This window comes from Gigantopelta aegis, chromosome 3, assembly GCF_016097555.1.
Source record: "Gigantopelta aegis isolate Gae_Host chromosome 3, Gae_host_genome, whole genome shotgun sequence".
Taxonomy (NCBI): domain Eukaryota; kingdom Metazoa; phylum Mollusca; class Gastropoda; order Neomphalida; family Peltospiridae; genus Gigantopelta; species Gigantopelta aegis.
This window is the reverse complement of record NC_054701.1, coordinates 57,090,887-57,118,357: the sequence shown is the minus strand read 5'-3', so window position 1 is coordinate 57,118,357 and position 27,471 is coordinate 57,090,887. Positions and strand designations below refer to the sequence as shown.

At 35.0% G+C, this 27,471-nt stretch overlaps 2 protein-coding genes across 2 annotated transcripts in view; one reads left to right on the top strand and one right to left on the bottom strand.

The window, feature by feature from the left end:
• Positions 1 to 495: 495 nt before the first annotated feature.
• LOC121368302 (ribosomal RNA small subunit methyltransferase NEP1-like) lies at positions 496 to 10,763 on the bottom strand. Its single transcript, XM_041492970.1, has 6 exons — positions 10,636 to 10,763; positions 8,164 to 8,265; positions 6,890 to 7,031; positions 3,902 to 3,960; positions 1,431 to 1,580; positions 496 to 634 (listed from the first exon to the last, which is right to left on the bottom strand). The coding sequence occupies exons 1-6, from the start codon at positions 10,759 to 10,761 to the stop codon at positions 521 to 523; spliced, it is 693 nt and encodes a 230-aa protein (XP_041348904.1). The 5' UTR covers positions 10,762 to 10,763; the 3' UTR covers positions 496 to 520.
• Positions 10,764 to 11,118: 355 nt separating this feature from the next.
• The window catches only part of LOC121368301, a 34,339-nt gene continuing 17,986 nt past the window's right edge, over positions 11,119 to 27,471 (top strand). The window contains exons 1-13 of the mRNA XM_041492969.1: positions 11,119 to 11,229; positions 13,243 to 13,332; positions 14,193 to 14,330; positions 16,526 to 16,728; positions 18,287 to 18,333; positions 19,088 to 19,266; positions 21,763 to 21,879; positions 22,593 to 22,668; positions 22,971 to 23,056; positions 23,818 to 23,877; positions 24,059 to 24,159; positions 24,549 to 24,688; positions 26,446 to 26,650. Of these exons, the coding sequence (XP_041348903.1) occupies positions 13,291 to 13,332; positions 14,193 to 14,330; positions 16,526 to 16,728; positions 18,287 to 18,333; positions 19,088 to 19,266; positions 21,763 to 21,879; positions 22,593 to 22,668; positions 22,971 to 23,056; positions 23,818 to 23,877; positions 24,059 to 24,159; positions 24,549 to 24,688; positions 26,446 to 26,650 (1,394 nt within the window). The 5' untranslated portion in view covers positions 11,119 to 11,229; positions 13,243 to 13,290. The remainder of the gene's footprint in view (positions 11,230 to 13,242; positions 13,333 to 14,192; positions 14,331 to 16,525; positions 16,729 to 18,286; positions 18,334 to 19,087; positions 19,267 to 21,762; positions 21,880 to 22,592; positions 22,669 to 22,970; positions 23,057 to 23,817; positions 23,878 to 24,058; positions 24,160 to 24,548; positions 24,689 to 26,445; positions 26,651 to 27,471) is intronic.

The window sequence follows — 27,471 nt, the reverse complement described above, 5'->3', positions numbered from 1 at the left end:
AGTTATATGGCGTCAGACATATGGTTAAGGACCACACAGATATAGAGAGGAAACCCGCTGTCGCTACTTCATGGGCTACTCTTTTTGATTAACAACAAGGGATCTTTTAAATGTACCATCCCAAAGACAGGATAACACATACCACGATCTTTGATATACCAGTCGTGGTAAACTGGCTGGAAGAACTGTGTTGTGCTCAGTTCTAAGTAACATATTTTAATTGATATTTGGTGACCTAAAGGTCATAGCAATGAGGCTATGTCAAGTGTTCCATGCAAGAGGTCGATAGATGATGGAACAGCATTGTCGATAGATGATTGAACAGCAATAATTGTTACAGTAAACTGACATTTTGATTCTGCAAGGAATATTTATCAACATTAAAATTTTGTGTTTGTCTTAAAATCTCACGTAGCATACAGTTTGTGTGCTCATGAAAATATTGATAATTGTGAATTTCCCTAGACAAAACCAGTGTGAATTAACAAACAACAATTTGTATTAAAAGTTTATTTCACTGCTATACGACTCCCCAGACCTCTTCAAAGGCTGTACACACTTTGGCACAAGTAAGAGCACCAGACAAAGGGTAATTACTCACAGATATGTTTTTTTCTGTATAATCCACGTCAACCTGTAAAACAAGAATACAAGTGATTAAAAACAAAGATTCTAAATTTTTAACACCGTCAGATATGCATGTGTATTGTCTAATTTCAGGTTAAGTTTTTTAATTTCTCCAGAAGCCATATTTAAGTTATACTTCTACTGTTATATACATGTGTGTGTGGGGGGGGTGTTTCGGAAATTTGTTCATATGGGACCAATTAATATTAAATGTCGCACAAATAGCACATTGATTAAATCAGTCAGCAAGTAAGATTTGTTTCCAACAAAAATGATATGTGAAAAAAAGGTCCCACTGATAAGTTTACATACCAAGGTTGGTGGAATCCACCTACCTATAAAGTGTTATTTTTACAATCTTGAAATGAAGAAAGGTATTCCGTCTTTCCTTTACACTATGTTATCTAAGAATTGTTTGTAGTGTTGTTGTGAGAATTTATCGATGTACAACAGTCACAAGTTGTATAAAATCATGATAAATTCACCAAAACAAATGACAATTTGTTTTTTATATAATTGCAAACAACACTTCTATTTAGTTAAAAATACACAAAAATCAGTTTCTAATGCCCTGTTTAACGTAATGACATCCCATTCGACACCATGACATCATCTTCTGAGGTTTATCGTATGGTTTTATCTGTCTGCTGACACCAGATTTTTTGGTATTGCGCAATAAATTGAACTGAATTGAATTCATAGGATAACAATCAGAATATAGTAAATCATACATTGGCAGGAAGTTTGAAATCATATCCACACAACTGGAATCTATACAAGCAGTTATACAAGAAAGTCCTTACACTCCCGTGAGCCATGGCTCCTATTACCAGGACAACAGGGTCTTCTTTCGGCACTATGTCTCGCACACTGACACATTCATCTGCGTGGAAGGACAGGCCTAGTTTTGTACATCCGATGGGAAGGTGATCAATCACCGGATTCTTTATGACCTGTGAAAAAACAAGTTTGTGTTTACAATATATTATATAATACAGCTTAATTATCATGAACTTAATGTCAGTAAATATCTGGTTTACTGACTTCGCAATTCAGTCATGAAAGGTATTGGATAAATCCAACAACTGCTAAGCAAAAAATTAAAACAAAGTTTAATTAGTTGCATCAACTATAAAATTAAGGATCTAGCTACCAATTCAAGTTAGAACTATATCAGAAATGATGACCTGAAATGAATTCAAGGTGGGATTATTTGTTTATAACTGACAGATCTTCGGGAATCGGTCTTAATGCAAATGAAATCAATGCTATCCCTGTATTTCATATATCAAACAGTCCTTAAATGTATATAATCATAGCCTAATGTTTCAAAGAACTGCAATGGCTGAGTATATTTTCAAGATAGCTGATGTGAAGGCCAAACAATCTTAGAAACATTCAACATCAAAGAAGTGTAGTGAAATTAATAATTGCAAAATGGTAACTGACACAACATTCATACAATGGCAGCCAGGTTGATTTGTAATGCATACATATATATGAATGTTATCAGACAAAAGTAATAGAGGTCAAATACGAACCCTTCTTTCCATGGTAACAGCTGACAACCCCACCCACTCCAAGTGAATGTATCACAGACAAATTCATTACAAGAACCTCTCTTTCCACATTGAACATAACACCACAAACACATTCTCAAGATAACAGCTGAGAACCCCCGCCCACTTCAAGTGAATGTATCACAGACAAATTCATTACATGAACCTCTCTTTCCACATTGAACATAACACCACAAAGACATGACCATCATACCAGTGTTTTTGCTCAGCTGAGAACCCCGCCCACTTCAAGTGAATGTATCACAGACATATTCATTACATGAACCTCTCTTTCCACATTGAACATAACACCACAAAGACATGACCATCATACCATTGTTTTTGCTCAGCTGAGAACCCCCGCCCACTTCAAGTGAATGTATCACAGACAAATTCATTACATGAACCTCCCTTTCCACATTGAACATAACACCACAAAGACATGACCATCATACCATTGTTTTTGCTCAGCTGAGAACCCCCGCCCACTTCAAGTGAATGTATCACAGACAAATTCATTACATGAACCTCTCTTTCCACATTGAACATAACACCACAAAGACATGACCATCATACCATTGTTTTTGCTCAGCTGAGAACCCCCGCCCACTTCAAGTGAATGTATCACAGACAAATTCATTACATGAACCTCTCTTTCCACATTGAACATAACACCACAAAGACATGACCATCATACCATTGTTTTTGCTCAGCTGAGAACCCCCGCCCACTTCAAGTGAATGTATCACAGACAAATTCATTACATGAACCTCTCTTTCCACATTGAACATAACACCACAAACACATGACCATCATACCATTGTTTTTGCTCAGTTGACAACCCCCGCCCACTTCAAGTGAATGTATCACAGACAAATTCATTACATGAACCTCTCTTTCCACATTGAACATAACACCACAAACACATGACCATCATACCATTGTTTTTGCTCAGTTGACAACCCCCGCCCATTCCAAGTGAATGTATCACCTCTCTTTTCAAATTGAACATAACACCACAAACACATGACCATCATACCATTGTTTTTGCTCAGCTGAGAACCCCCGCCCACTTCAAGTGAATGTATCACAGACAAATTCATTACATGAACCTCTCTTTCCACATTGAACATAACACCACAAAGACATGACCATCATACCATTGTTTTTGCTCAGTTGACAACCCCGCCCACTCCAAGTGAATTATCACAGACAAATTCATTACATGAACCTCCCTTTCCACATTGAACATAACACCACAAAGACATGACCATCATACCAATGTTTTTGCTCAGTTGACAACCCTCACCCACTCCAAGTGAATGTATCACAGACAAATTCATTACATGAACCTCCCTTTCCACATTGAACATAACACCACAAAGACATGACCATCATACCACTGTTTTTGCTCAGTTGACAACCCCGCCCACTCCAAGTGAATTATCACAGACAAATTCATTACATGAACTTCTCTTTCCACATTGAACACAACACCACAAAGACATGACCATCATACCACTGTTTTTGCTCAGTTGACAACCCCCGCCCACTCCAAGTGAATGTACCACAGACAAATTCATTACATGAACCTCTCTTTCCACATTGAACATAACACCACAAAGACATGACCATCATACCATTGTTTTTGCTCAGCTGACAACCCCCGCCCACTCCAAGTGAATGTATCACAGACAAAAGCAGGAGTTGTTTACCTTTAATAACTTCTGAGGGCCATCTGCAGCGTGAATACTCAGCTTGTGTAAGAGTTGGACTGAAAATAACAGATACCATTATTACCGTGCTTCTCTTGATTTCCATCTGTTTCCAGTATGTTCAAAATCATGATAATACAGTAACAGAAGGCAGATCCTGTTTAATTCTTTTAAGGATTGTCTGTTATTTCGTTTACGTTCATTAGGGTATGAAAAAAAAATCTTCTGTAAACTGTTTGAATCATCGAAGCTGTTCTTACTTAAGTTTGTGGATGATTTTTTTTTTCATACCCAGATGAACGTAAAAGAAATAACAGACAATACTTATAATTAAATTTGAAACATACTTACTAATAATAACATTAAAAGTTCATATTTTATTTTGAATAATTTTTCAAAGTCACAGACTCATGTTTCACTCAATTGTAACTTTATCCAAATGTGTTACAGGTTTGTAGATTAACTAAACTTAGTGTTAATTTTCATGGGAGCTGAAACTAGGGTCTGTCCCTTTAAAACAATAACGCTCAGTAAGACAAATTACCAATATAAAATGACGCCATCAAGTATGAAGTTCCTTGACGACATAATTTTTACATTCAACATGATATTAACCAACTCCCGTTGCTACGTCTGGTCCAATGGGATGACATTATATTGTATTGAATGTAACGCAAATTTAAATATAACTGTATGATTACAACTTTTTTTCTAACTATGTAAAACAATCGGATAATTTGAATATGAGATCCATTTGGTATTTACAGCACTTGTGTGTGTGTACATACGTGCGTGTGTCTCTTTGCATGTGTGTAATTAACCACCACTTTATTTGACCTGCAGCTGTCTTTAAGATGATAACAATATGCTGACACATAGCACCCTGGTTTGTTATGTGCAAGTAAGGTTAGAAATTAACATGTGTGAGTGTGAAGAGTGGGTTTCATAAATAATAAAATAATGAGTTTCTCCCTGGTATCACTTTCCCACTGCTCAACAGTTCAACTTCAACAAGAAAACCACCAAATAGTGATTTGTGATCACAAGAAAACCACCAAATAGTGATTTGTGATCACAAGAAAACCACCAAATAGTGATCACAAGACAAGAAAAGGAACGTTTATTTATTGACACCCATACACATTTACAACAAAAGAGTGTAATAATGAGAAGCATTTCTTATCACAAATGGCATTCAGTGCCTGTTTAAAAAAACATATTTTAACATAAAATATAATTAGATTTTATTACCTCATACAGTGATTCATGCCAATATTTGCAACATAACACAATGTTCTGTTGAGCTATATCACAATGCACAATAATGAAACTTCAGTCCCTTTTTCTTAGCCTGATAAAAACATGAAAGTTGACACAGAACTGTTAGTTGTGCAGGGCTGACCCTGGATCAAAAATACCTGTAGCCAAAATATTAGCCAAATGGAATTTTTATTAGCCATATTGAAAATGCTTTAGCCAAAATTGTTTTACGCAGTACTGTATTGAGTATTTATATATGAATATGAAAATGTATCTTTTTCAGATAAAATAAATAGGAACAAAACCTCAATGGGGGTAGGGGCAGTTAATATATTACTTCGATTTTTCAGCGGGGTGGGGTTGGGATGGGGTTATGCAATATCTTCAGAGTTTGAAGCCAGTACCCCATACACCCACCCCCACTTCTAAGGCCTATGACATTAAATTAACAAACATACAGAAATATGGGGGTGGGTTGGATGTTTATGGATGGTGGTCTTTTTTTCTTTCTTCCTTTTTTACCAAATAAAAATTGGAGAGTTTTTTTTTTTTTTTTTATAGAGCTCATTATTTCTTTAAATAGCAATCTTTGTTAGTTTGAATTGCTTTTTTTTTTTTTTAAGTGACCCATCAATTCCCCACCCCAAACAATTTCATAATTTATGCCATGTTGTTGCGGTTGATTTCAGCGTCGTGTTAAATGCTTGTAGTGATTTCTGCTTACAAAATACCTCAGCTAAGAATGCAGACTTTAAAAAAAAAAAAAAAAAAAACCTTTAATAAAATTAAAATTTACGGTCTTTTTAAAATCCAGCTAACTTATTAAATGTCACCTCATTGTAAACTAATTTTATTCAGTGTAGGCCTACATTTAACTGCAATTTGTATAATTTAAATACTGCATGTTCATTTCTGGCGATCGCGATCTGCATGGGTACGAAATTAACAAAGACAAAGGAATAAACAAAAACTGCAGTTAGGTATTCATTGATGCGAATAACTATTGTTTTTCTACAAATTTACATCAAGATTTACTTTTGCGTAATCGTATTGTTTAATGTCCGCAACGATGTCTCTTGACACGCGGGTGTCGGCTGACTCTGAAGCGTGACGTTACTTCAGTTCAGCCAACGAACGTTCTTCCTAACGAACGTTCTTCCTAACGTTCGCGAACTATTTGATTGGTGTTTGTCATATCCATTTGGTTTAACGTGAACCGCACAAACCACTGTAGCGAACGTTTTGTTTTCGCTCGGTCTGGCTGAACTCGGACCTTGAGATGGCCTACATGTCTTTCGGCCCTGAACTGGCATGTGTAATCAAATTGACGCGCATTGTCGGTCTGTTTTTATTACTTTGGTTCAAAGTAAAAATAACAAGCTACAGATCTTCCAGACATTGCTGTCATACATGCTGAATGCATGCCGTTACAATTAATAACCGTGATTATTAAAATAAGCAAACATCATAAGGCCTACGCTGTATTCTGCATGACACCGTTTCTCGTTACCGGTCACGAGATCGCTATTACGCTAATTGAATATTTGGTAGTATTATTATGTTTGAGGTGTCGGATAGATTATGTAACCGTTTGTTCACATCAGAAGACAGAAAATGGCTTAGCCAAAATTTTAGCCACTTGCAAATTTTATTAGCCATTTGTTGTAAAAATTAGCCAATGGCTAATATGGCTACCGACAGCGCAAGCCCTGGTTGTGAGTACCTTACCCATAAGACCACAGAATCTGTCAAATGTCCGTGGAATCCTGGTCTGTGGGTTAATTTCTATGAGGACGTTTCTCTCGGTGTGGATGTAGACCTGAAGAAGACCTGCTCTATTCAGTGGGCTGTCCATCAACATCAACAGACACTGAAACAGAAGTGAATCCTGGTCTGTGGGTTGATTTCTATGGAGGATAGTCTCTATTCACTTTAAAACAAGAGAGAGTCAGTGAATCCTGGTCTGTGGGTTGATTTCTATGAGAATGTTTCTCTCGGTGTGGATGTAGACCTGAAGAAGACCTGCTCTATTCAGTGGGCTGTCCATCAACATCAACAGACACTGAAACAAAGCGGAGGATAGCCATGCTTTAAAACGAGAGAGAGTCGGTGACACTGCAGACCTTCTTTAGAGTCAAAAGAAAACCAACACTTGTTTAACCACACTTTGGTACATTTAAGACTGTGGCTATTTGGTGTCTACCATATGCTTATTTTGAAAAGAGGCAGAAAGAGAGGAAACCTGATTAATCCTATCAATAAAGCAACCAGGAATGTTTTATATGCACATTCACACAGACAGAACAGTACATACCAGGCCTCTGAGAATTGAACACTGGCATAAGCCATTTATGGGTTACGAAAAAACAATTTCAGGTAACCCATTTTGTTTTTGTGCAACCCATCATGACCATGTAAACGATGTCATAAATTCAATGTGCAAAAAAAAAATGGATCATGCAAAATATATTTATGCGAGCGATGTGCAAACGAAACTATCGCTCTCGCAATGTTCAGAGGCCTGCATACCATGGCCTTTGATGTACCAGTCATGGAACACTGGTGGGGACAGGAACAAAATCCTGAGTTCATGAGAGGAATTGATCCTGTAACCCATATATTGTCTTAAGACAAGTGCTTCCAAGTTGACCGACAGCGATTGATCCTGCAATCAAAATCTTGCCTCAGACAAATGCTCTACCACTGAGATTACATACCACTTCATCTCTCCAGAAAATGTTCATGATAGGCTCAACAGAACAAACATTAAATTTATTCCACTTTCAAAAAAAATATTAAAAAGTTAAATGACAATATACTCATAGTATGTGACAACTTAGAACATTCTCCAGTACTAAATTCAGGTTCAAACATTCCGTACTCTTGTGATACACTCAGGACTGAGTGGGAGCCAGTACTGAATACAAATCAGCCAAATATCAGACATAAAGGTATATCTTACCAGGTATGAAAACACACACATATACATTCATGTCACTTACTTGGTGAGTAATATCAGGTCTGTACTGTGAAATGTCTTTTTTGAACTTCTTGGTCAGATGCTTGTGTCGATCACAGTTGAGCAGTTCAAACTGTTTTCCTATCTGCAATTAAAACAGAAATGTTTTTGTGCAAAATAAATCTACTGTAAGTTTTAACACCAAGTGTGTATCTGTAGGTAATGATGTACACTTACTAGCAATGCTTCATTAAGAATTTTGTAAGCATTTGTTAACCTTAAGAATGAAAATTAAATCCCAATTGGGGACTTGGGGGGGGGGGGGGGGGGGGGGGGGTGTACTGAAGTCTTCCTGGATCTGACACAGCCAGCAGAACCATTATGTTTTTCCCTGTCTAAACCAGTAGTCCATGACAAGCCTTTAAAATAAGCTGAAGTCAGCGTAACCAATTATTAGTAGGTTACATGATATTTCTGTCATAACCAGTTAGTACATTACACGATATTTCTGTCATAACCAATCAGTAGGTTACATGGTATTTCTCAGTCATAACCAGTTAGTAGGTTATATGTTATTTCTCAGTCATAACCAATTAGTACAGTACATGATATTTCTCCGTCATAACCAATCAATAGGTTACATAATATTTCTCCATCATAACCAATCAATAGGTTACATAATATTTCTCCGTCATAACCAATCAGTAGGTTACATGATATTTCTCCGTCATAACCAATTAGTAGGTTACATGGTATTTCTCAGTCATAACCAATTAGTAGGTTACATGGTATTTCTCAGTCATATCCAATTCAGTTGCTACGGTTGCCAATCAGAATGGATCGTACTTAACATTGAAATTTTCAGTCATTAATTCCAATGAATTTGGATCAGCCCTAATCTAGAATTGAAAAAGTAAGAGAAGTGACTTCTCCCTTCCCACAAAAAACGGGAAAAGTTTGATAAAAATAGGCGAAGTGAACATTTATAGGTACATTTTGTAATGTTTCGCCAGTTTCTGTGTTCAATCGGAAAAATTCTGAATTTTACACTTGGTTCTAATCGTAATATTTCCATATAAAATACTACTTCCGGTAATAAAATTTATACAAAACAGTTGTATGGTTTATTAGAAACATGATATTATTAAGTAGTTGATACTGTGCTGTTATGTTAAAATTAAAGTATTAATTAGTATTTTCTGGCATTACTGAAATGAATGTGGCCAAGGATAACAAAGCTTGACTGGTCACAGCACACGGCACAACAAGCGTCACATTGAAAAACAATAGCGAAAAAAAATTATCATTTCGCCGGCAAGATTAGGGCCTGGTGGATGATTAGTAGGACCCATTTAATTCCTACAAGATAAAATCCCATGAGATATTAAGGCAATTAAAATGGTTCAGCACTGTAAGAAATATGACAAACGTAATTAGAAACATGCTACTTATTTCAATTATTTTTTACTGTAATTGCCATCACTTGAGAACACTATGAATTGTGAACAAAAAACTTGATTGCGAATGAAGCCATTTGTTATGGGTAAAAACCAGACTTAACCAATGCAAGATCTATTGTTTGCAACTTATTAGAGGGCTAAGCGACTCTAGCCTCTGAAGTCAATCTGTCAAAATTATCAAATGTTTGACATCCAGCCTCTGATTAATTACACAACATGTTCTTGTCACAATTAAACTGTTTTTTAAAGGAATTATTAAAATAAAACCAACTGTCTTTATTTTAACATTTTCTTGCATTAAAATGTACTTATTTATGTATCAATAGTTTAAGCATCATTTATAGGTTTATACAGTTGTAGTATATTTTTATATCCCACCACAAGGGTCCAGTTATAGTCTAAAAAGGGCAGCTATACAGTAACTGGTATTACATAATAAACTTCTGCAAAAATATCCAGCTGACCAATATATTACATAACCCCCACTAATTTTATTATTTTTAAATTGTACATGTATTTATCTGTTGAACTGAATTCATGTACCATATACTTGAGGCAAGTGAATGGTCCTCTTTTGGCATTAAAAAAACATTTGGGACTATTTTAATGACAATTTAGTGGAAATATGTATTGGGTAAATGCTAATAAAGGTATTAAAATCCAAAATAAGGCTTAAATTAAAAATATTTTACTGTGCCAGTTTTTGAGGTCTTTTGTCAATTGTTGCTAAACGGAGTTATTTTCCCTTAATGGAAAATTTTCATTTTAAGGGGGTTAGGGGCCATTATTTTTTGTTGTTGAAAATAGTTCTTTAAAATGTATTCCATCAGAACAGCATTCTTGTCATATTTAGAAAGTGCCCGCGGTCCCTACATGGTGCCACAAGTTTTGAATACCAGCTACATATAGGGTATGTAACAATGTTCGCACGTAGAAGAACCGCACATTCTACGTGACGTACATTCTACGTGACGTACATCCCTTCGCCTTCGGGCTACTTAAATTAGTGACCGTGTCCTGTAGTTGTGTTACATTTTAAAAACAGTTAGCACTACCTTTACTGTCTCGAGAGATGCTTTCTCTAAAATAACAACAAGTCTTTTTTCACAGCTTGTTTTGAGAACCTTCTTAACAATCTTAGTTTTTTCTCCCAAACCATGTTCTTCTGTGGGCGCAGCCATTGCTTTTCTTAGTTAAAAATATTCTGACCAAAAGTATTGCGGTCCAATTAAAAAAAAAATAACCGAAAAAAACCAAGACAATGTTTTTTGCATAAAAGTCTTGCATTTAATCTGTTTTATATATTCTTTTGCATTTTGTTTGAGTAACGACATCAGAATTTTTTGGTTTCTTTCAATCTAGATCAAAATTAACGTTTTATAATTGAAGATGCCAGAAACGGTGCGCTGAATTTTGTGTAATGAGAGGAAATAAAATTCAACCGGTACTTAACATTTTTTATTTTTAGAGTAGTAGAAGGCGTAACGACAATGCAAACCAGTAAATAAAATATTTTGTTTATGTCTGGTATCCAAAGGAAATAATGTTTGAAAAATGTATTTTATTATTTATCTTATAGCAAAAAAAGTACTGTCAGTAAAAAATGCCCATATCCTATATAAGTAGAGGATCACAAATATAATTTCAAGGTATAAGCTCCAACCATAAATTGTGTAATTTACCAAAATAACTAACTTTACAAAGTTCACGAATGTCACTTCAACACTTGTTCAGATTTCTGAAAAAAAATTGTTTTGTTTAACGACACCAATAGAGCACATTGATTTATTAATCATGGGCTATTGGATGTCAAACATGGTTATTTTGACGCAGACATAGAGAGGAAACTACATTTTCCCATTAGTAGCAAGGAATCATTTCTGCACCATCCCACAGAGAGGATAGCACATACCACAGCCTTTAATATACCAGTCGTGGTGCACTGGCTGTGGCGAGAAATAGCATAATGGGCCCACTGACGGGGATCGATCCCAGACCAACCGTGCATCAAGCGAACGCTTTACCACTGGCTTACGTCCCGATGCTGTTCAGATTTCTGGTTATATGAAAAACCTCCAGGGACCTTATGTGATTTAAGTCTTGCAACATTGCGATCTCGCTGTGCAAATCTTTTTGCAAAGATTAAGTTCATTAACCTAGGTTTAACAGCATTATGCCTGAGGTTTGTTTTAATGAACTAACAAAGATGATGTCTGTTTCTTGAACAGGTATCAAAATAAGTAATGTGTGTGGTACCCATGCACAGGTTACAAAATATTTGTATTTCCATTATTACTATAAAATACCTTCACAGATATTAATAAATACTTTGTTATTCATTCATACCATTGTTCTCGATGTACTGATACCGTAAATGTATCTAAATAACACACAGGTGAAACAAACTTAGGTGGTGTAGTTTTAGTTTAATATTTTGTGGAGAATGAAGTATATTTTCGACTTTCTTGATATGTGGTAACCTGGTAACCTGGTAACCTGAACGACTGTTCTTGAATTATTTTGATGCCTCCTTGAGAGAGCCTAAGAGCTTTGTGATTTAGAGTCCCAAATTAGACCTGTCATGTATTTCATGTCAGTCATTTTGTACCATAGTGTTTTCATTCCTTTGTGAAGTCATTTCATACCAGTCACAGTCATTTTGTACCATAGTCATTTATTTATTTAGATCTTTAAAAAAATTAAGTTGAACTTCAGGTACATGTGGAGGTCCTATTTACCGAGCTCAACCAAGCTCAACCTAGAGCACTTTGTGCTTTATTAAAGCTATAATAGGCAGAATATCACCCCTCGTGACATTGTAACATCGTTTATAATTTAAGACCTCTTCTGAATGCTTAAATATTTAAAAGCATTCCGCCTATTGTAGCTTTAAATATAAGTTTTATAATATATTATACTTGGTGGCATATTCAGAATAATATATATTTCTTACTAAATGGCCATTTTATGTTTTATATTAATTTATACATCACTGTGTGCTTTGTTAAACAAATTAAACACATTTCGATTGTGACTTGTGTTTATTTGTACTCATTAAGTTATTAGCTGATTGTTCTATACTTGCATTCGGTAGTTAATATAAACTTACGCTCTGTAATTATATATGGTAGTTCTTGGTTGCTCTTGGTAGTTCTTGGTTTTAGCTTGGTTGAGCTCGGTAAATAGTACGACCTGGTACATGTACCAGCTGATTATGGTATGAAATGGATGGATGTTATTTATTTGGTAACCCCCCCCCCCCACACACACACACACACACACCCACACACACACACACACATACAGAGCAAAAAATCTACTCCCGCCCCCAAAAATAAACTCGCACAAAAACAAAATCGCCGACAAATACGTTAATCTAGAATTAAATAACTTGATATTAATTTATAGTCATTTCATACCAAGACAATATTAAATGATCAGTAAAGTCTAGAAAAAATGTTTAAATTAGTTTTAGTTGATGTTGTTTGTATGATGTGGAGGTATGAAATGACTTAGACTGTGATAGGGTATGGAATGACTAAATTAGGTATAAAATGTCTATGGTTCAAAATGACCATGGTACGAATTGACAAGGAACTGTACTTAATTGTGTGTTCAGGTAAATAAACATATCTCAGTTTTACTTCTGTGTTGTTTTTCAGATACATGTTCAGTGTTGTGAATGAGCTATTATCATTGTATGGAACATCATGTCCAATATACCTTCCAGACCAGGAACCAAAAAATCACAGGTAAATATATAAATAAACACATACAGGTACAAGTTCATGTGCATGTATGTATCAATAAAATTCCTGCTGATATAAACTTGATGGGCTGCTGAAGCTTTCCACTTTTGTCAGTTTTTATTTATATACATGCAGAGCTTCTAGATTATGGTAGCCCCACTCCCATGGCTAGTGATATTCAATGTTGGACTAGTAAATAACTTATTGCTATGCTAGTGAATTTTGTTTTGGTCCAATATTGCAGTTGAGTCTATTTTGTAAATATAAATATTCTGGCACCACCCCAGCCCCCAGTGTTAGTGGTTTTAAGCTCTACCTCCCTCGATCTTTAGGTGACATATCCAATTATTACTATTATTTAGTAAAATTGTATTAACATAAAGTAAAGTAGGTCTAGTGAATTTTTAAACGTGGCTAGTAAATTTTTGAAAGGACTGATCCCATGGCTAGTGGATTTTATAAAAATTCTAGAAGCCCTGTACAGGTGTAAAATCCTCTGTAATGGGCATTTCAAATCTTGACACAGGTCTGTATTAATGCAAATAAGTCCATGTTTACACAAAAAGTGTCATCTTCAAAATGGCACTTTGTATGAATTCATTCTATTTTAAGGCCACACCCTAGTTTTATTGACCATGCAGGGCCCCATTTCACGAAGCGATCTTAGCGCTAAGATCACTGTAAGTGCATAAGGTAGTTACTCAGGAAGCTTGGCTTATAAAGGTACAGTGGGCCCATTGTTTGCAGATTGAAAATGTTTAGTACTTATTAATTTTGCATGATTGATTTCATTTTCATATTATGTACATGTATATTAGAAAGATGAAGCCCGTTTAACACATTAAATTTGTGTTTTGTTACAGAAAGTGCACTACAGACCAAGTACAAATGCATCGATTCGTCCGAATCCCCCTGGTCATATTCCAAGGCGACTATCAACACGTGGCTCCATTAAGCCATTATCTGAGGCAGACACGGCTGCTGAGACAGTTTTAACAGAGGTCTCACTTCATACAAATATTTTACTTAAAGGTAGACTAAACTCCAACAAGAGCCTTATGTATTGGAAAGATGCATACCCGGACCACCAAGACATACTGACACTTTAACAAATGAAAAACACATAATTTTAGAATTAATAAAAAAACCGTGATTATTCCTGCTAACTGGGGGCAGCCATTTTGTTTAGTTTTTGTGATGTCCGGTGGTATAGCTTGGGGCGAAGTGACGTCAGCTCAGGTCCAACTTCTCTATTATGCACAGTGTAAACAAATGTTCTAATTTACGACAAGGCGCTTCGCTTTCATCAACCTGACTTGTAAAACAACATACCCAGTAAATGACTTGATAGTATAATAAACTATTTAACTAAATATATTTCAATTTGCATCAATATAACGAAATGGAGTTCTAGTTTTTTGTTTTTTTAAATCCAAAAAAAAAAAGAAGCATATTATTAGGCCTATTGGTAGGATACGTTCGAGCAAAAACGACCACTCATGATACCCAAGTGATAATTTTCTTTTCTCTGGGTCTACGTAATTGGTCAGTTTTGTGATTTTAGATGGGAAAGTCTACTTAATCAAGGGTTTTACAGAATTACTTACAATAATAAAGCTGGTAAAGTCCATTACGATTTGAGGTTATCACACAATACCCTGTGATCTTCATAAAAGAGGCACGTCTTTTTAGTGTGTCTAGACACAGTGTCTAGGGACCGTCTAAATATACACCTGTCAATCAAGAACCACAGGTACAGTCCACGGAAAGAAAAGACCAATTAAGCAAGAAAAAACTCCGACTATTATTTCAGTACGTGGGTTAATTTATATACAAAATATAATATAGTTATTTCAACACTTTGACAATGGTGGTTTATTTTGTATTGAAAAATAAACTACATATTGTCAGATACACGTTGCTGTGTTACTGGGATGAATATTATTACAGAACATTGCGATGCATACGCAAAAATCAGGTATGTTTTGTTTCTTCAGTTCGAAGACTAATTCCTGACATGACACGTTAGGTATTACATAACCACCAGCTTGCCAGAGGGCGTATTCACTGGGATGGTACAAAATGGCTGCCCGTTAAATATAATAGCCGTCACATTTAACCGTTTTATTAATTAACTATACGATTATACTTGTTGATATTAAGCAATAATGTGCATTATGTATCGGTGAATATGCACACCAGTCCAAAAGCCTTGCTTTAGCATTCCTTTAAGTGTTAAAATCGTTATGTATAGCAAGTACATTAATGGATTATCCAGCTAATTTGAAAATAATTTTACAGCTTGAAAAGAAATTATGTGTGTCTTTTACTGCTATACTGTTTGTTATTTCAGTGGTAATACACATTTTGTGTGTAACTGCAGATGCCTGTATTTAGAATCATTGAAAGATTGTTTAACTTTCATGATCCCAACCAGCATGCAAGGGAATGATTTTGTCACAGATGCTTAATGCAATGTGTGTTGAGTTACTGGTACAATGTTTTCAGTAATCTTGACATTCTACCCATCTGTATGTATTAAGACTACAAATATATAGGATGATTGACCATTTAGTGAATTTTAACCATTTGCATCCCAGCCAGCAACGAAGTCTGTATCTATAGACATTAAAATCATGCCAGAAAATAATTTGAGGATACATAATAAAACCAAAACAGATTATAAGTGCCCCATACTAGGTGGTTATGGGTTTAAAATGTTTCAAAATTGAACACTGCATTTCATGTGCTTTGACAAATTTTCACCATCAGTTCTCTTACCTAAAAATTTACAAAATATATATCTATTGATATCCCAAGATATTAATTTTCACCATCAATTATCTACCTAAAAATTAAAAAATATATATCTATTAATATCCCAAGATTTTAGAGTACATAATTTTACCCACTGTAGCCTCTAACATAAACCCTGCTGCACATTATCATGTATCATTTTCAAACAAGTACTTTGATATGAAGTCAGCGTTAGCTTTGGCACTCCCCAGTTGCAAATTTTAGAAAGAAATGGCAAATTTAATGTTAATTTGACAAACTAATTTCATGTAATAATTGATATTTTGTTAAAAATAACAAAGTTTCTGCAAATTGTTTTATTTAATAGATAATTTGGCAAACGTTTCTGCTCACCCAGAGCTAGCATTGGCAGTCCTCATTTTAAACTTATATGTTGCAGGCAACAAGTTTCATTCCCAGGGCATCGTATCAAGCTCCTCGTGGTTGCGACCCTCGTCTGGTTCATCTGATACAGAAATACCTGGACAAGACCCAGCTGGAGGTGAACTTTAGGTCTCTACTGGGCATTCTTCTCAACCGGAATGACCTGCCGTACAACCCATACCCAGGGCTCACGGTTCGACTTAGACCCTATTCTGAAAAGTATGTCATATCTTTGTTAAATGTTTTCTAGGTCTTTATGAGTTCTAATATGAAGAAGATTTAGAAACATCAGAGCAGAATTGCATACCATACAACCCATACCCAGAACAGATTATTGAGCTTAGATTGTGTGCAGATACATATGTCATGTATTTATAAATTGACAAATTAAATCTTTTTCTATGTTTCAGTAGTATTATTATTTTTGTACTTTATTGTTTTTGTTTTTTGTTTAATAACATTGATTTATTAATCATCAAATTTTGGATGTCAAACATTTGGTTATTTTGACATATTCTTAAAGAGAAAAGCAGCTACATTTTTCCATTAGTAGAAAGGGATCATTGATATGCACCATCCCACAGACAGTACAGCACATACCACAGCCTTTGATATACCAGTCATAGTGCACTGGCTGGAACAAGCAATAACACAGTGGGCCCACTGACAGGGATCGATCCTAGACCAGGGTTCGAACTTAACGGTCGCCCGGTCGCCCCTGGCGACTGAAAACAATGACAGGCGACTGAAAACCCACAGTAAGGTTGCCCGCCTGGCGACCAATTTGAAAAAAAAAAAATTTAATCAATAATTAATAAATAAATAAAAGTACAGCTATGTAGCCTACTTTGCACCTTGTACATATAAACATATGCCCAATATAAGAATAGGTGTAAGGTAAGTTAAGTGGCATGTAAAATTGGGCACAAATTCATGTCGACAAGATTCAGCCTTGGTTATGTGTACACGTCATAGATCGTATCCACTGAACATTATATTTTATTATTATTATTATTTCATTGAGATGGGGTGGGGGGAGGAAGGGGTTGTGTCGGTTATACCAGTGTTCAACGTTTGGTGAACACAAGCATCTTTGTTTGTTGGAAATTATATAATCAGGAATTATATATTCCTATTATCTAATTTAATATGAAATGCTAATCGATTTCGCAAACCTAACACGTGTGTAGCTCGTGTCCTAACACGTGCATAGCTTGTGTTCTAACTTCTAACACGTGCATAATTCGTGACCCATCACGTGCATAGTTCAAAATAAATGTTTTCTCTTATAATCTATTGCAATATTGTTTGTTTTTTTAGAAAATTTTATTCGGGCAAGTGAAAATAGAACCGGGTAAGTGAAAGTGCTGTCACCACTTGCCCGGATAGCCACTCAAAAAAAAAGTTAAGCGCAGACACTGCTAGACTGAGTGCTTTACCACTGGGCTACATCCTGCCCAGCTATGTTTCATGAGTGCTAAGTATGAAACAAATAGTAGTACAATGATTTCAGTTAATTGGTATATATTGAAACATTTGCAAGGTTGACTAATATACAAATCAGAAAAGTGTTAAATGTCTTAACTTCTTCCCAGAAACTTTTAAGCATTTCCTCTGACGTTTATCTTTTAAAAAATATATATATATTTCTCCTATTGCATGAAGCAAAATGTTATGTGAGTTCTCAGAAAATTAGGCCTGTAGTTCACTAGTCATAACACACATTTTCTATAGTTAAATATTAAAATAAAATAATCCAACTTTTGTGTGATTTCAGATTTTACATGGATTCCTTTACTGCTGAGCACATTGAGTATGCACTAGGTACGTTGTGTCTGTAAGTAAGGTGGTCTGGACAAACTAAAGTTAAAGATTGCAGATAAACAGTAATGTCAGATGATACTTTACTGCTGAGCACATTGAGTATGCACTAGGTACGTTGTGTCTGTAAGTAAGGTGGTCTGGACAAACAAAGTTAAAGATTGCAGATAAACAGTAATGTCAGATGATACTTTACTGCTGAGCACATTGAGTATGCACTAGGTACGTTGTGTCTGTAAGTAAGGTGGTCTGGACAAACAAAGTTAAAGATTGCAGATAAACAGTAATGTCAGATGATACTTTACTGCTGAGCACATTGAGTATGCACTAGGTACATTGTGTCTGTAAGTAAGGTGGTCTGGACAAACAAAGTTAAAGATTGCAGATAAACAGTAATGTCAGATGATACTTCATGGTATCGCTAAATTATATATTGAAACATATGAGTTGTAATTGTTATTTCATTATATGTAAAATTTTAAGTCTGTTGTTAAAGACAAAATTTACAAATTAACTGTTTTGACAATAGTTATGTCTATTACATAATAAATTAGTTATAACTCATTCTCTAAAAACATCATTCTTGGATAGTATATAAGTTATTAAACCCTACTATTTCATCTCAAGATTTTGTTCACTGGTGACAAATTTTAGTGAGTTTAAATGGTATAATTAATTTTGATATGACATGGAATCTTATTTAATATTCTTGTGATTGCATGCAATGGAATCGTCATGATTTCTTTGTCTGTGTTAGGAATGGCTCTTCAAGAAACTCAGCTGCTGAACCTGTTCACAGTGAAAGACAACCCGTTCGTGTGGGGTCTCTCCAGTGTTCTGCGATGTGTCGATGCTGGCGTTCTTCAAAGATACAGGTGGCTCCTCGATAACCTCACACCTAACCCTGAAGATGTCAACACTGAAGAGGACTACACTGTAATAAACTATCTTTTTTTTGCTATACATCTTACTTTAACATGAGAATGTGGATCAGAATGTCACACTTAGCACCAGTTGAACGATAATATAATAAGATATTTTTTTAATCTTGGACTCTACCAAAGTTAAGATGCTATGACTGTAAGACACTATGGTCTCTGACATTGAGACATGACATCTGATTGAATGTTGGCAAATACTTAAAACTACTTGACAGGGATTTTGTCTGGAGAAATTGCTAGTAACAGGAGCGTTAAGTAGACCAGTGGTAAAGCGCTTGACTGAGGCACAGTCGGTCTAGGATCAAATCCCCATCAGTTGGCCCATTCGGCTAATTCTCAATCCAACCAGTGCCCCATGATGGGTATATCAAAGGCTGTGGTATGTGCTATCCACCGGTCTCGGTGGTGTCGTGGTTAAGCCATCAGATATAAGGCTGGTAGATACTGGGTTTGCAGCCCCGTACTGGCTCCCACCTAGAGCGAGGTTTAACGACTCAGTGGGTAGGTGTAAGACCACTACACCCTCTTCTTTCTCTCTGACCACTAACAACTAACCCACTGTCCTGGACAGACAGCCCATATAGCTGAGGTGTGTGCCCAGGACAGTGTACTTGAACCTTAATTGGATATAAGCACAAAAATAAGTTGAAATGAATTAATGAATGAATGTATGAATGAATGTGCTGTCCTGTCTGTGGGATGGTACATATAAAAGATCCCTTGCTAGTAATGGGGAAATTTAGCAGATTTCCTCTCTAAGACTATGTCAGAATAACCAAAGGTTTGGCATCCAATAGCCGATGACTAATAAATCAGTGTACTTCAGTGGTGTTGTTAACTTTGCTAGTAACAATCAGAGTTTTGGTAAAATGCCTCAAACAAAAGCATGTACAAAGGTCTCACAGTTCATCAAGGTTCACAATAGTTCTTAATTGTAACACATATTATGGTTCATATATTCATTTCTAGTAGTTTGATAAGCATTAAAATGCAGTCTTACCTGTGATATTTTGTATTATTACCTACGAGGTACAGCATAACGAGGGTCATATTTATCGTATGATTTCCCTCGTATGTCATAACTAAATCGTATGTCCTCGTATGGCTGTTGTAAGAGTACATTTCTTTCTGATTGGCTGACACGACATTCCACAGATACTACTTTTTTCATTAATACATTTTTATTTCGAGTGTAAGCTGATCACATGCCGTAATGACAAATACGTGTTTTTAATTAATTTAATAAAACATTAATTGATTATTTATGATAACTTGTATTATATTACGATGTAGTTGTGACACATCAAACACTTAATCATGAATATAGCGTTCACAACTGTTAGATATCTATACTAAGGTCGATGAGTCACTTTTCGCACCCTTGTTTTGGCTTTGTACATAATAAACGTAGCATATCATACCGTAATTTCACTTGAAAGCCATATTTAGTAAAATTTACAATGTTTTAATCACAAGATTTTCTTCAAACACATTCAGGTGCGTTAATAATGTTAAAAAAAAAAAAAAAATTCAGTAGCAATTTTGCACTGGAATTTTTCCAGCATTCTTAAAATGGAAACGTCATGTACCCAGTTTATAGTTATTGTAAGGAGATGCAAAGTGACGTCATTGGAATACTGACGTCATTCAAATTCAAAACTATTTCAGTTACTGTGTATTTGTTTGCTTTTTAGTATACACATGCTTTACAATTTACAGCTGTTGATACATGTGTACTCTTTACTTATGGGCGTATAAATATCACGTAACTTTAGAACAGGTTGTGATTTGGTTTTCAAGACATCAATGAACAAACATCCATCGTTAAGGAAACGGTTAGTTTGTAAACAATTGACTGGAATGTTCATTTAGCAAGACAGTTGTACTGTAATAAACAGAATATTACATTCGTGTCCATGACAGACGATGTTTACGACACTCGTGCCCAAATTATCGCATTTCCCTCGCTCTCGCTCCGGAGATAATTTAGGTGCTCGTGTCGTAAACATCGTCTGTCATGGACACTCATATAATATCCTCTATATGTTATGCCTTTACATTTTGGAACATTTTTTCTCCATTCCAACCAGTGCACCACAAGGTGGCCTTGGTATGTGCTGTCCAGTCTGTGGGAAAGTGCATATAAAAGATTCCTTGCAACATTAGGAAAAATGTAGCATGTTTCCTCTGTTGACTACGTGTCAGAATTACCAATGTTTGACATCCAATAACCGATGATTAATTAATCAATGTGCTCCAGTGGTGTCGTTAAACAAAACAAAACTTTAACTTTAAAATAAATGAAGATATAAACTATCATCCTATCATTATTTACTAAGAATAACATGCCTCAAAATGCATGTTTAGCAAATGTGGAATGGTCAAATAATAAAAATCATTATAATAATTAAAGTACATTAAATATTAATTAGCCATGGTTAAAAAATGTCCAAAGCTAGTGAGACATGTTTTTTATATTTTGGATTTTCAGGTACAGGTTATGACGGCCCTGGTGGGCCAGACAGTGTTTCAAGGCACGTTTTACACACACACTCACTGTGTCGAAGTGAGACTAGAATACCTCATCACTGGACCCGATCTTTCTCAGGTGCTGTATTCAGCAGTAGTACTCATATGCCTTATATGCATAATTACCTTTCATATAGATAGATAGATAGATAGATATAAGTCCTTTATTGGCCATTAAATTTTAGTTTGTATAATATCGGGTGCTGTATTTTTATTTAATTCAATGTACGCAACTGGTCAACGGCTGTGGTATGTGCTTTCATATCTGGAAAAGTACACATAAAAGATCCCTTGCTGCTGATGACTACGAGTCAGAATTAATAAATGTTTGACATCCAGTAGCCGATGATTAATTAATCAATGTTCTCTAGTGGTGTAATTAAACACAACAAACTTTAATTCAGTGTAGTATTCCATGATTAACATAGAGTTATCAATGACCAGCAGATTGTAATATTGGTGACTTCACTTGCAGGTGCTATACCCAATACATAAATGTCATAGCCTGATTTCAAGTTTCTAAAATATATATTTAAGGATTTGCTATATAATCTTTAATAAGTTATCTTACATTACTAATGAAAATACCATATAAAATTATTGAATATTTTTTAATAGGTTTTATTTCTTACAGTTGTATTTTTTGCACAGTTATTTAACTATTGAATTTTTATATTGATGTTGATCATCACATAATGTTTTGGATTTACCATAGTTTGACACCCAATATCCGATGTATTTGTCATGCTGGGGTGTCATTAAACATCTATTCTATTCTATTGTTTCTTACAGGGATTGTCTGTCTTTGTAAACAGTGTGATGAAGGATATAGATGGACTAGTTTCCCACAGTCATCATAAACTATTAGGTAGGTTTTCTTATCCCATAATGTTGAAATATTACTGTGTGTGTAAGTGTTAAATGTCGACAAATAAGGCTAAAACGTCTTTGATTGTAGCAAAACAGTATTTATTGTAAATTATTAAGAGCTGTTTAAGGAAAGTTAAACATGACTAAGGGATGCATACCTCATGCAAATTCAGCCAAGTATCTTTAATGAGGCTGTTAAAAACCAAGAGTATGCACTGATTCAACATTTAAATTTAGTTCTTTATATAGTGTTTGTAAACTTAGTTCTTTTTATAGTGTTTGATACTTTGATCTTTCCAGGTATTAATGTTCCTGTGCAGATTACAGAGGATGGAAAAGTTTGGGAACATGACTTTTGGGATCCACAGAGATTGGACACTGATAAGGTTTTAAAAACAAAAAACATGACTGTTAAATACGCATAATAATGTTAACATCAGTGGATAAGGATTAATGACTTAAAAAAGTGTACGGTAATAATTTTAACGTCAGTGGAGGTTTAACTGTTTCTTTATAAGGTTAAATATCTTAAAAGTGACACATTTTCATTTGTTTACTGGAAACTTGATTTATGTGAGCAAATGTTTTTGTTTTTAAAAAAAAAATTGTGATTCTTTTATTTCTGATGTATGGCTACATAAAGATTATTCAAATTGTATTCCAAATTATTGATAACAAGTGCAATATGATAAATGTATAAAGGTACTTTGGATGACAGTCAGTTTTATATATTTCTAGGTAACATAAGCAATGAGACGCGGGGGGGGGGGGGGGGGGGCAACTGTTCCCACTAGTGCTGGAGCAAAACCTCAAATGCGGGCAAAAATTATAGAGAGATTCGAGTAAAATGTGCTAACCTGAGACCTTTATACCATGTATTTCCATCATTCTACCCTCAAAATTAGTTGTAATCCATGTAAAAATGCGTAGTGATTTGTTTGCAACCCTATATAGTTGTTTGGTAGTAATACTAATATGAATAAATGTTGTTATCCAAATTCAGGCATTTTCGTTTAATTCGGGCAAAAGCCAGCCTGCCCCCCCCCCCCTTTCAAAAATGGGAGCCTGTATGCCTGTGCTAGGTAATCTTTGTTGGCATGTTTCGGTTAACTGATATGAGACTTATGCTGACGTGTTTATTTTTCAGGGTATGTTTCTACAAATTGTCAGTGATGCAGTTATTGGCAACAAATACATCCTAGTTGAGGTTAGTTTGAGTATGTGGTTCTAGTCGAGCTTCTGTGTATAATTAATATTTACTAGATTTCACAATGGGTAACATGTAATGACATTGTACTGAGGTAGATCTCATCTATTTAATATAATACATGACTGAGGTGATGTTATCAGATTATGTTTTCTTATCTTATCTACAATTTTGTTTTCAGTGTGTCTTTCAGCTAAACCCACTGCAGTCCACGTATATAAGAGGTCGAAAACAATACGGAATGAACTTTATTCAACTTGTGGACGATATGCGTGAAGAAGGGTAGGTATTATATTCTGGGTACATTTTTTCTTGAATTTTTATTTAAGAGAGTAAAAAATATTGTATTTGTGATTACTTTTTTTTTTCAAATTGGTACATATAATTTCTATAATTGTATTTAAGACTATGAGTAGTCTTAAATTTTCTTTCAAAATTTAAATAAGAATTTATCCATAAATCACTATAAAATGTTTGTATTATTATTTTTTGTTAGTTTTACTTTATTTAAAAAACTCTTTTTTGTTCTTGTGTGTCTCATACAGTATAAAATTTTGTTTTATTAATTTTAAGCATTGATTGTATTACAGTATGAATTTAGGATTTAAACCATTATTTTGTTTTGTCATGTGTCTCATATAGACAGTTATTGACTACTTACATTTTGACAGTTTGTCGAGTTTTACCGAGTTTCCCATGTCGACTCTGCATGAAGGAGTGTTTCTGAACCAAGCCCACGCTGAGTCGTACATTCTGATGTTCATGCCTCAGATCGCTCATGTCGACACACAGAATATACAGCTTGCATCGGGTAAGAGAGAAAAACAATCAATTGATGCAAAGGTTAAGATTTGTTTTACCGTATATCTTCGCCTGTAAGTCGATCTCGGCTATAAGTCGAGTCCCTAATTTCAAGCCCTGAGAACGTATTTTTTTATTGACCCGTTTATAAATCGACCCATGAAAAACTACTTATAAATATTGAAATATTTCTTATTTTCAGCACATGAGAACAATAATATTTGAACAAAAGAAAATTATTTTACAAACTTCGGTTTTCACGTTTTGTACATCGCAATATGATCAGACTATTCCAATCAAACTATCATTATTACATAGCATCAAAACGAAATATTCCCTTAGTAGAGAGTGAAAGCTGTTTGACTGTTACTGTATAGTACTGTACAGATGGTTTTGTGCACAGACAACAACTTTATTTATAAACACTGACAACAGATCACTACGATAAAACTGAAAGTATCACGTTTTGCCGCCATATTAATACATGTAAGGAGGATAACTCTGGAAAGTACACTGGTTTTTGTACCAAATGATGTGTGTCCCTATTGCTCTAGATAAGTAAAACTGCAGAGATCAGTCTATTTTAAGGGAAAAAGCTTAGTAATATTCATGAAGTTAATCACCGCCAAAACATTGTTTGAACAACCATTAATGCCAGTGACCAGATTTCAAAATAAACTCAGGCAACAGGTAGTTAGTATTGTTTACATTTTTACTATTAGTTATGACTGTTAATTTAACTAAGTGGACTGTTGTCTTGGCATGCATGTGAGTGAGATCGTACGCCTTTTCGCATAACCAAAACCGTTCTAATGCCCCAAAAAATAGGTTATAAAAAATAAATGTGTCAAATTAACATATTTGAGTATAAATACATGGCATACTTCAACAATAAAACTTGTAAAATAATCCCCAAAACAGTAATATTTTTTGGTGAAATTTTTTTACCCTCTTATAAGTCGACCCCCCAAGTTATAAAATAATTTGTGGGTGAAAAAAATTTGACTTATAGGCGAAGATATACGGTACTTGTTTAGTGCCATTAGATATTTCATTAAACAATAGCATGGCAGGATTACTGAGCCTGAAGTAGATGTGTGTATGTGTATGGGGAGGGGAGTGGCAGGAAATTGTGCAGCAGAGGTCAAGACAGTGACGTTTTTAAGGGTATTGGGTAATGCTTCCCCTGAAAATTAATTTTTGAAAGAAAGACAATTTGTTTAGAGCTGGGGGTTTGGACATGAAAACAATGAGACCGGATGAGGTGACCTCACATTCCACATGTGGGAAAACATTTAAAAATACTTTAAAATTTAATGTAATGTGGGAGTTTTTCATACAATAAAAATCATTTGTTGTAACAATTTTCAAATAGTGGTCATTTGTTCTAATGCATTTTAAATAGTAATGTGTATTCTAAAAAAATCTTAATGTAAATTTAAGACAAATTAAACGATTTTCCATTTTATATCATGTTTATGTCCCGAGTGAAATAATTTTCAGTTGTCATGAGCAATGAAAATTATTTCATGAGCTCCATAAATATGATACGAAATGCTAGCGAGTTTAATACCCTATTTATTACCCATAATTGATCTTAATTTATATCACTCAACTCGTTTTGGTTGACGTTCCTGTAAGGTTGTAAAGTGTCAATCAGTGACGTCACTAAGTGTTACGTCCCACTTGGCGTTCTAGTGGGACGTATCACTTTGATATGTACCAAGATATTTTTAACCATATGGGTAATAATTAAACTTCTGTTAGCTCGTGCTGCATCTCAAATGACTGAGGCAAGCCGTCCAAGAAACAGGAGGAATTCCACACTGGAGTCGGACAGACACAGCATCCACATTCACGTTCATGGACGCCTGGAACACTTCCGGCCGAGGAAGATTCGAATCGATGGCTTCAAACTGGGGAATGACCCGGGATATGGACCATTTGCATGGCAAATTGTTACTCCTTTCAAGTAAGAATTTTAACTACAATGGCAGTGATGATGATGATTGATGATGATGATAATGATGTTGATTGATGATCATGATGATTGATGATCATGATTGATGATCATGAGGATTGATGGTGATGATGATGAAGATAATGATTGATGATTATTGATTATTGATGATGAGTAGATCAAGATGTGAATCTATGCTTGAATATTTGGAATGGCTACACAGAAATGTTGGTGACCTATAGTTGACAATGACTTAGCCATCCATAACATTACTTTTATTACTACTTTGGGAAGGGTGTGCTTGGTGATATCTGAGATCATGTTGATATTGTGGGTAAAAGGCTATCCTAAATTATTTACTAGCCCTGTAGTCTGTAGCTAAATAACCAGAAACAGGCTATTATGTGTTGGGTTTGTAGCATTCATTTATTTGCTGTGGATATCAATGTTGTTTTGGGTGTTTTTAGTCCCCTACATGTCCAACAGGAGGTGACTATAGGTTTCATCTCCATCCATCTTTCCATCTTTCCGTCCATCTATCCCACTTACAGTTTTCTGGATGTGTTTTTCAGAATACCTTGAGATACTGAAATTACGTGCTTAGCTTTATCATATGCTATTACAGATTAAGTTTTACTTTCATAATGATTTACCCAATTTTGGCAGAGTTATGGCCCTTGAACTTAGGAGATATGAAAATTAGTTTTCTGGATTTTGTTTTTCAATGGCTGAAGATATTGAGATGGAATTTTGTATATAGCTTTATCATCTACTAATACAGATTAAATCATGGTTATTTACTTCTTCTTTTTTTTTTTTTTTACAGAATTATG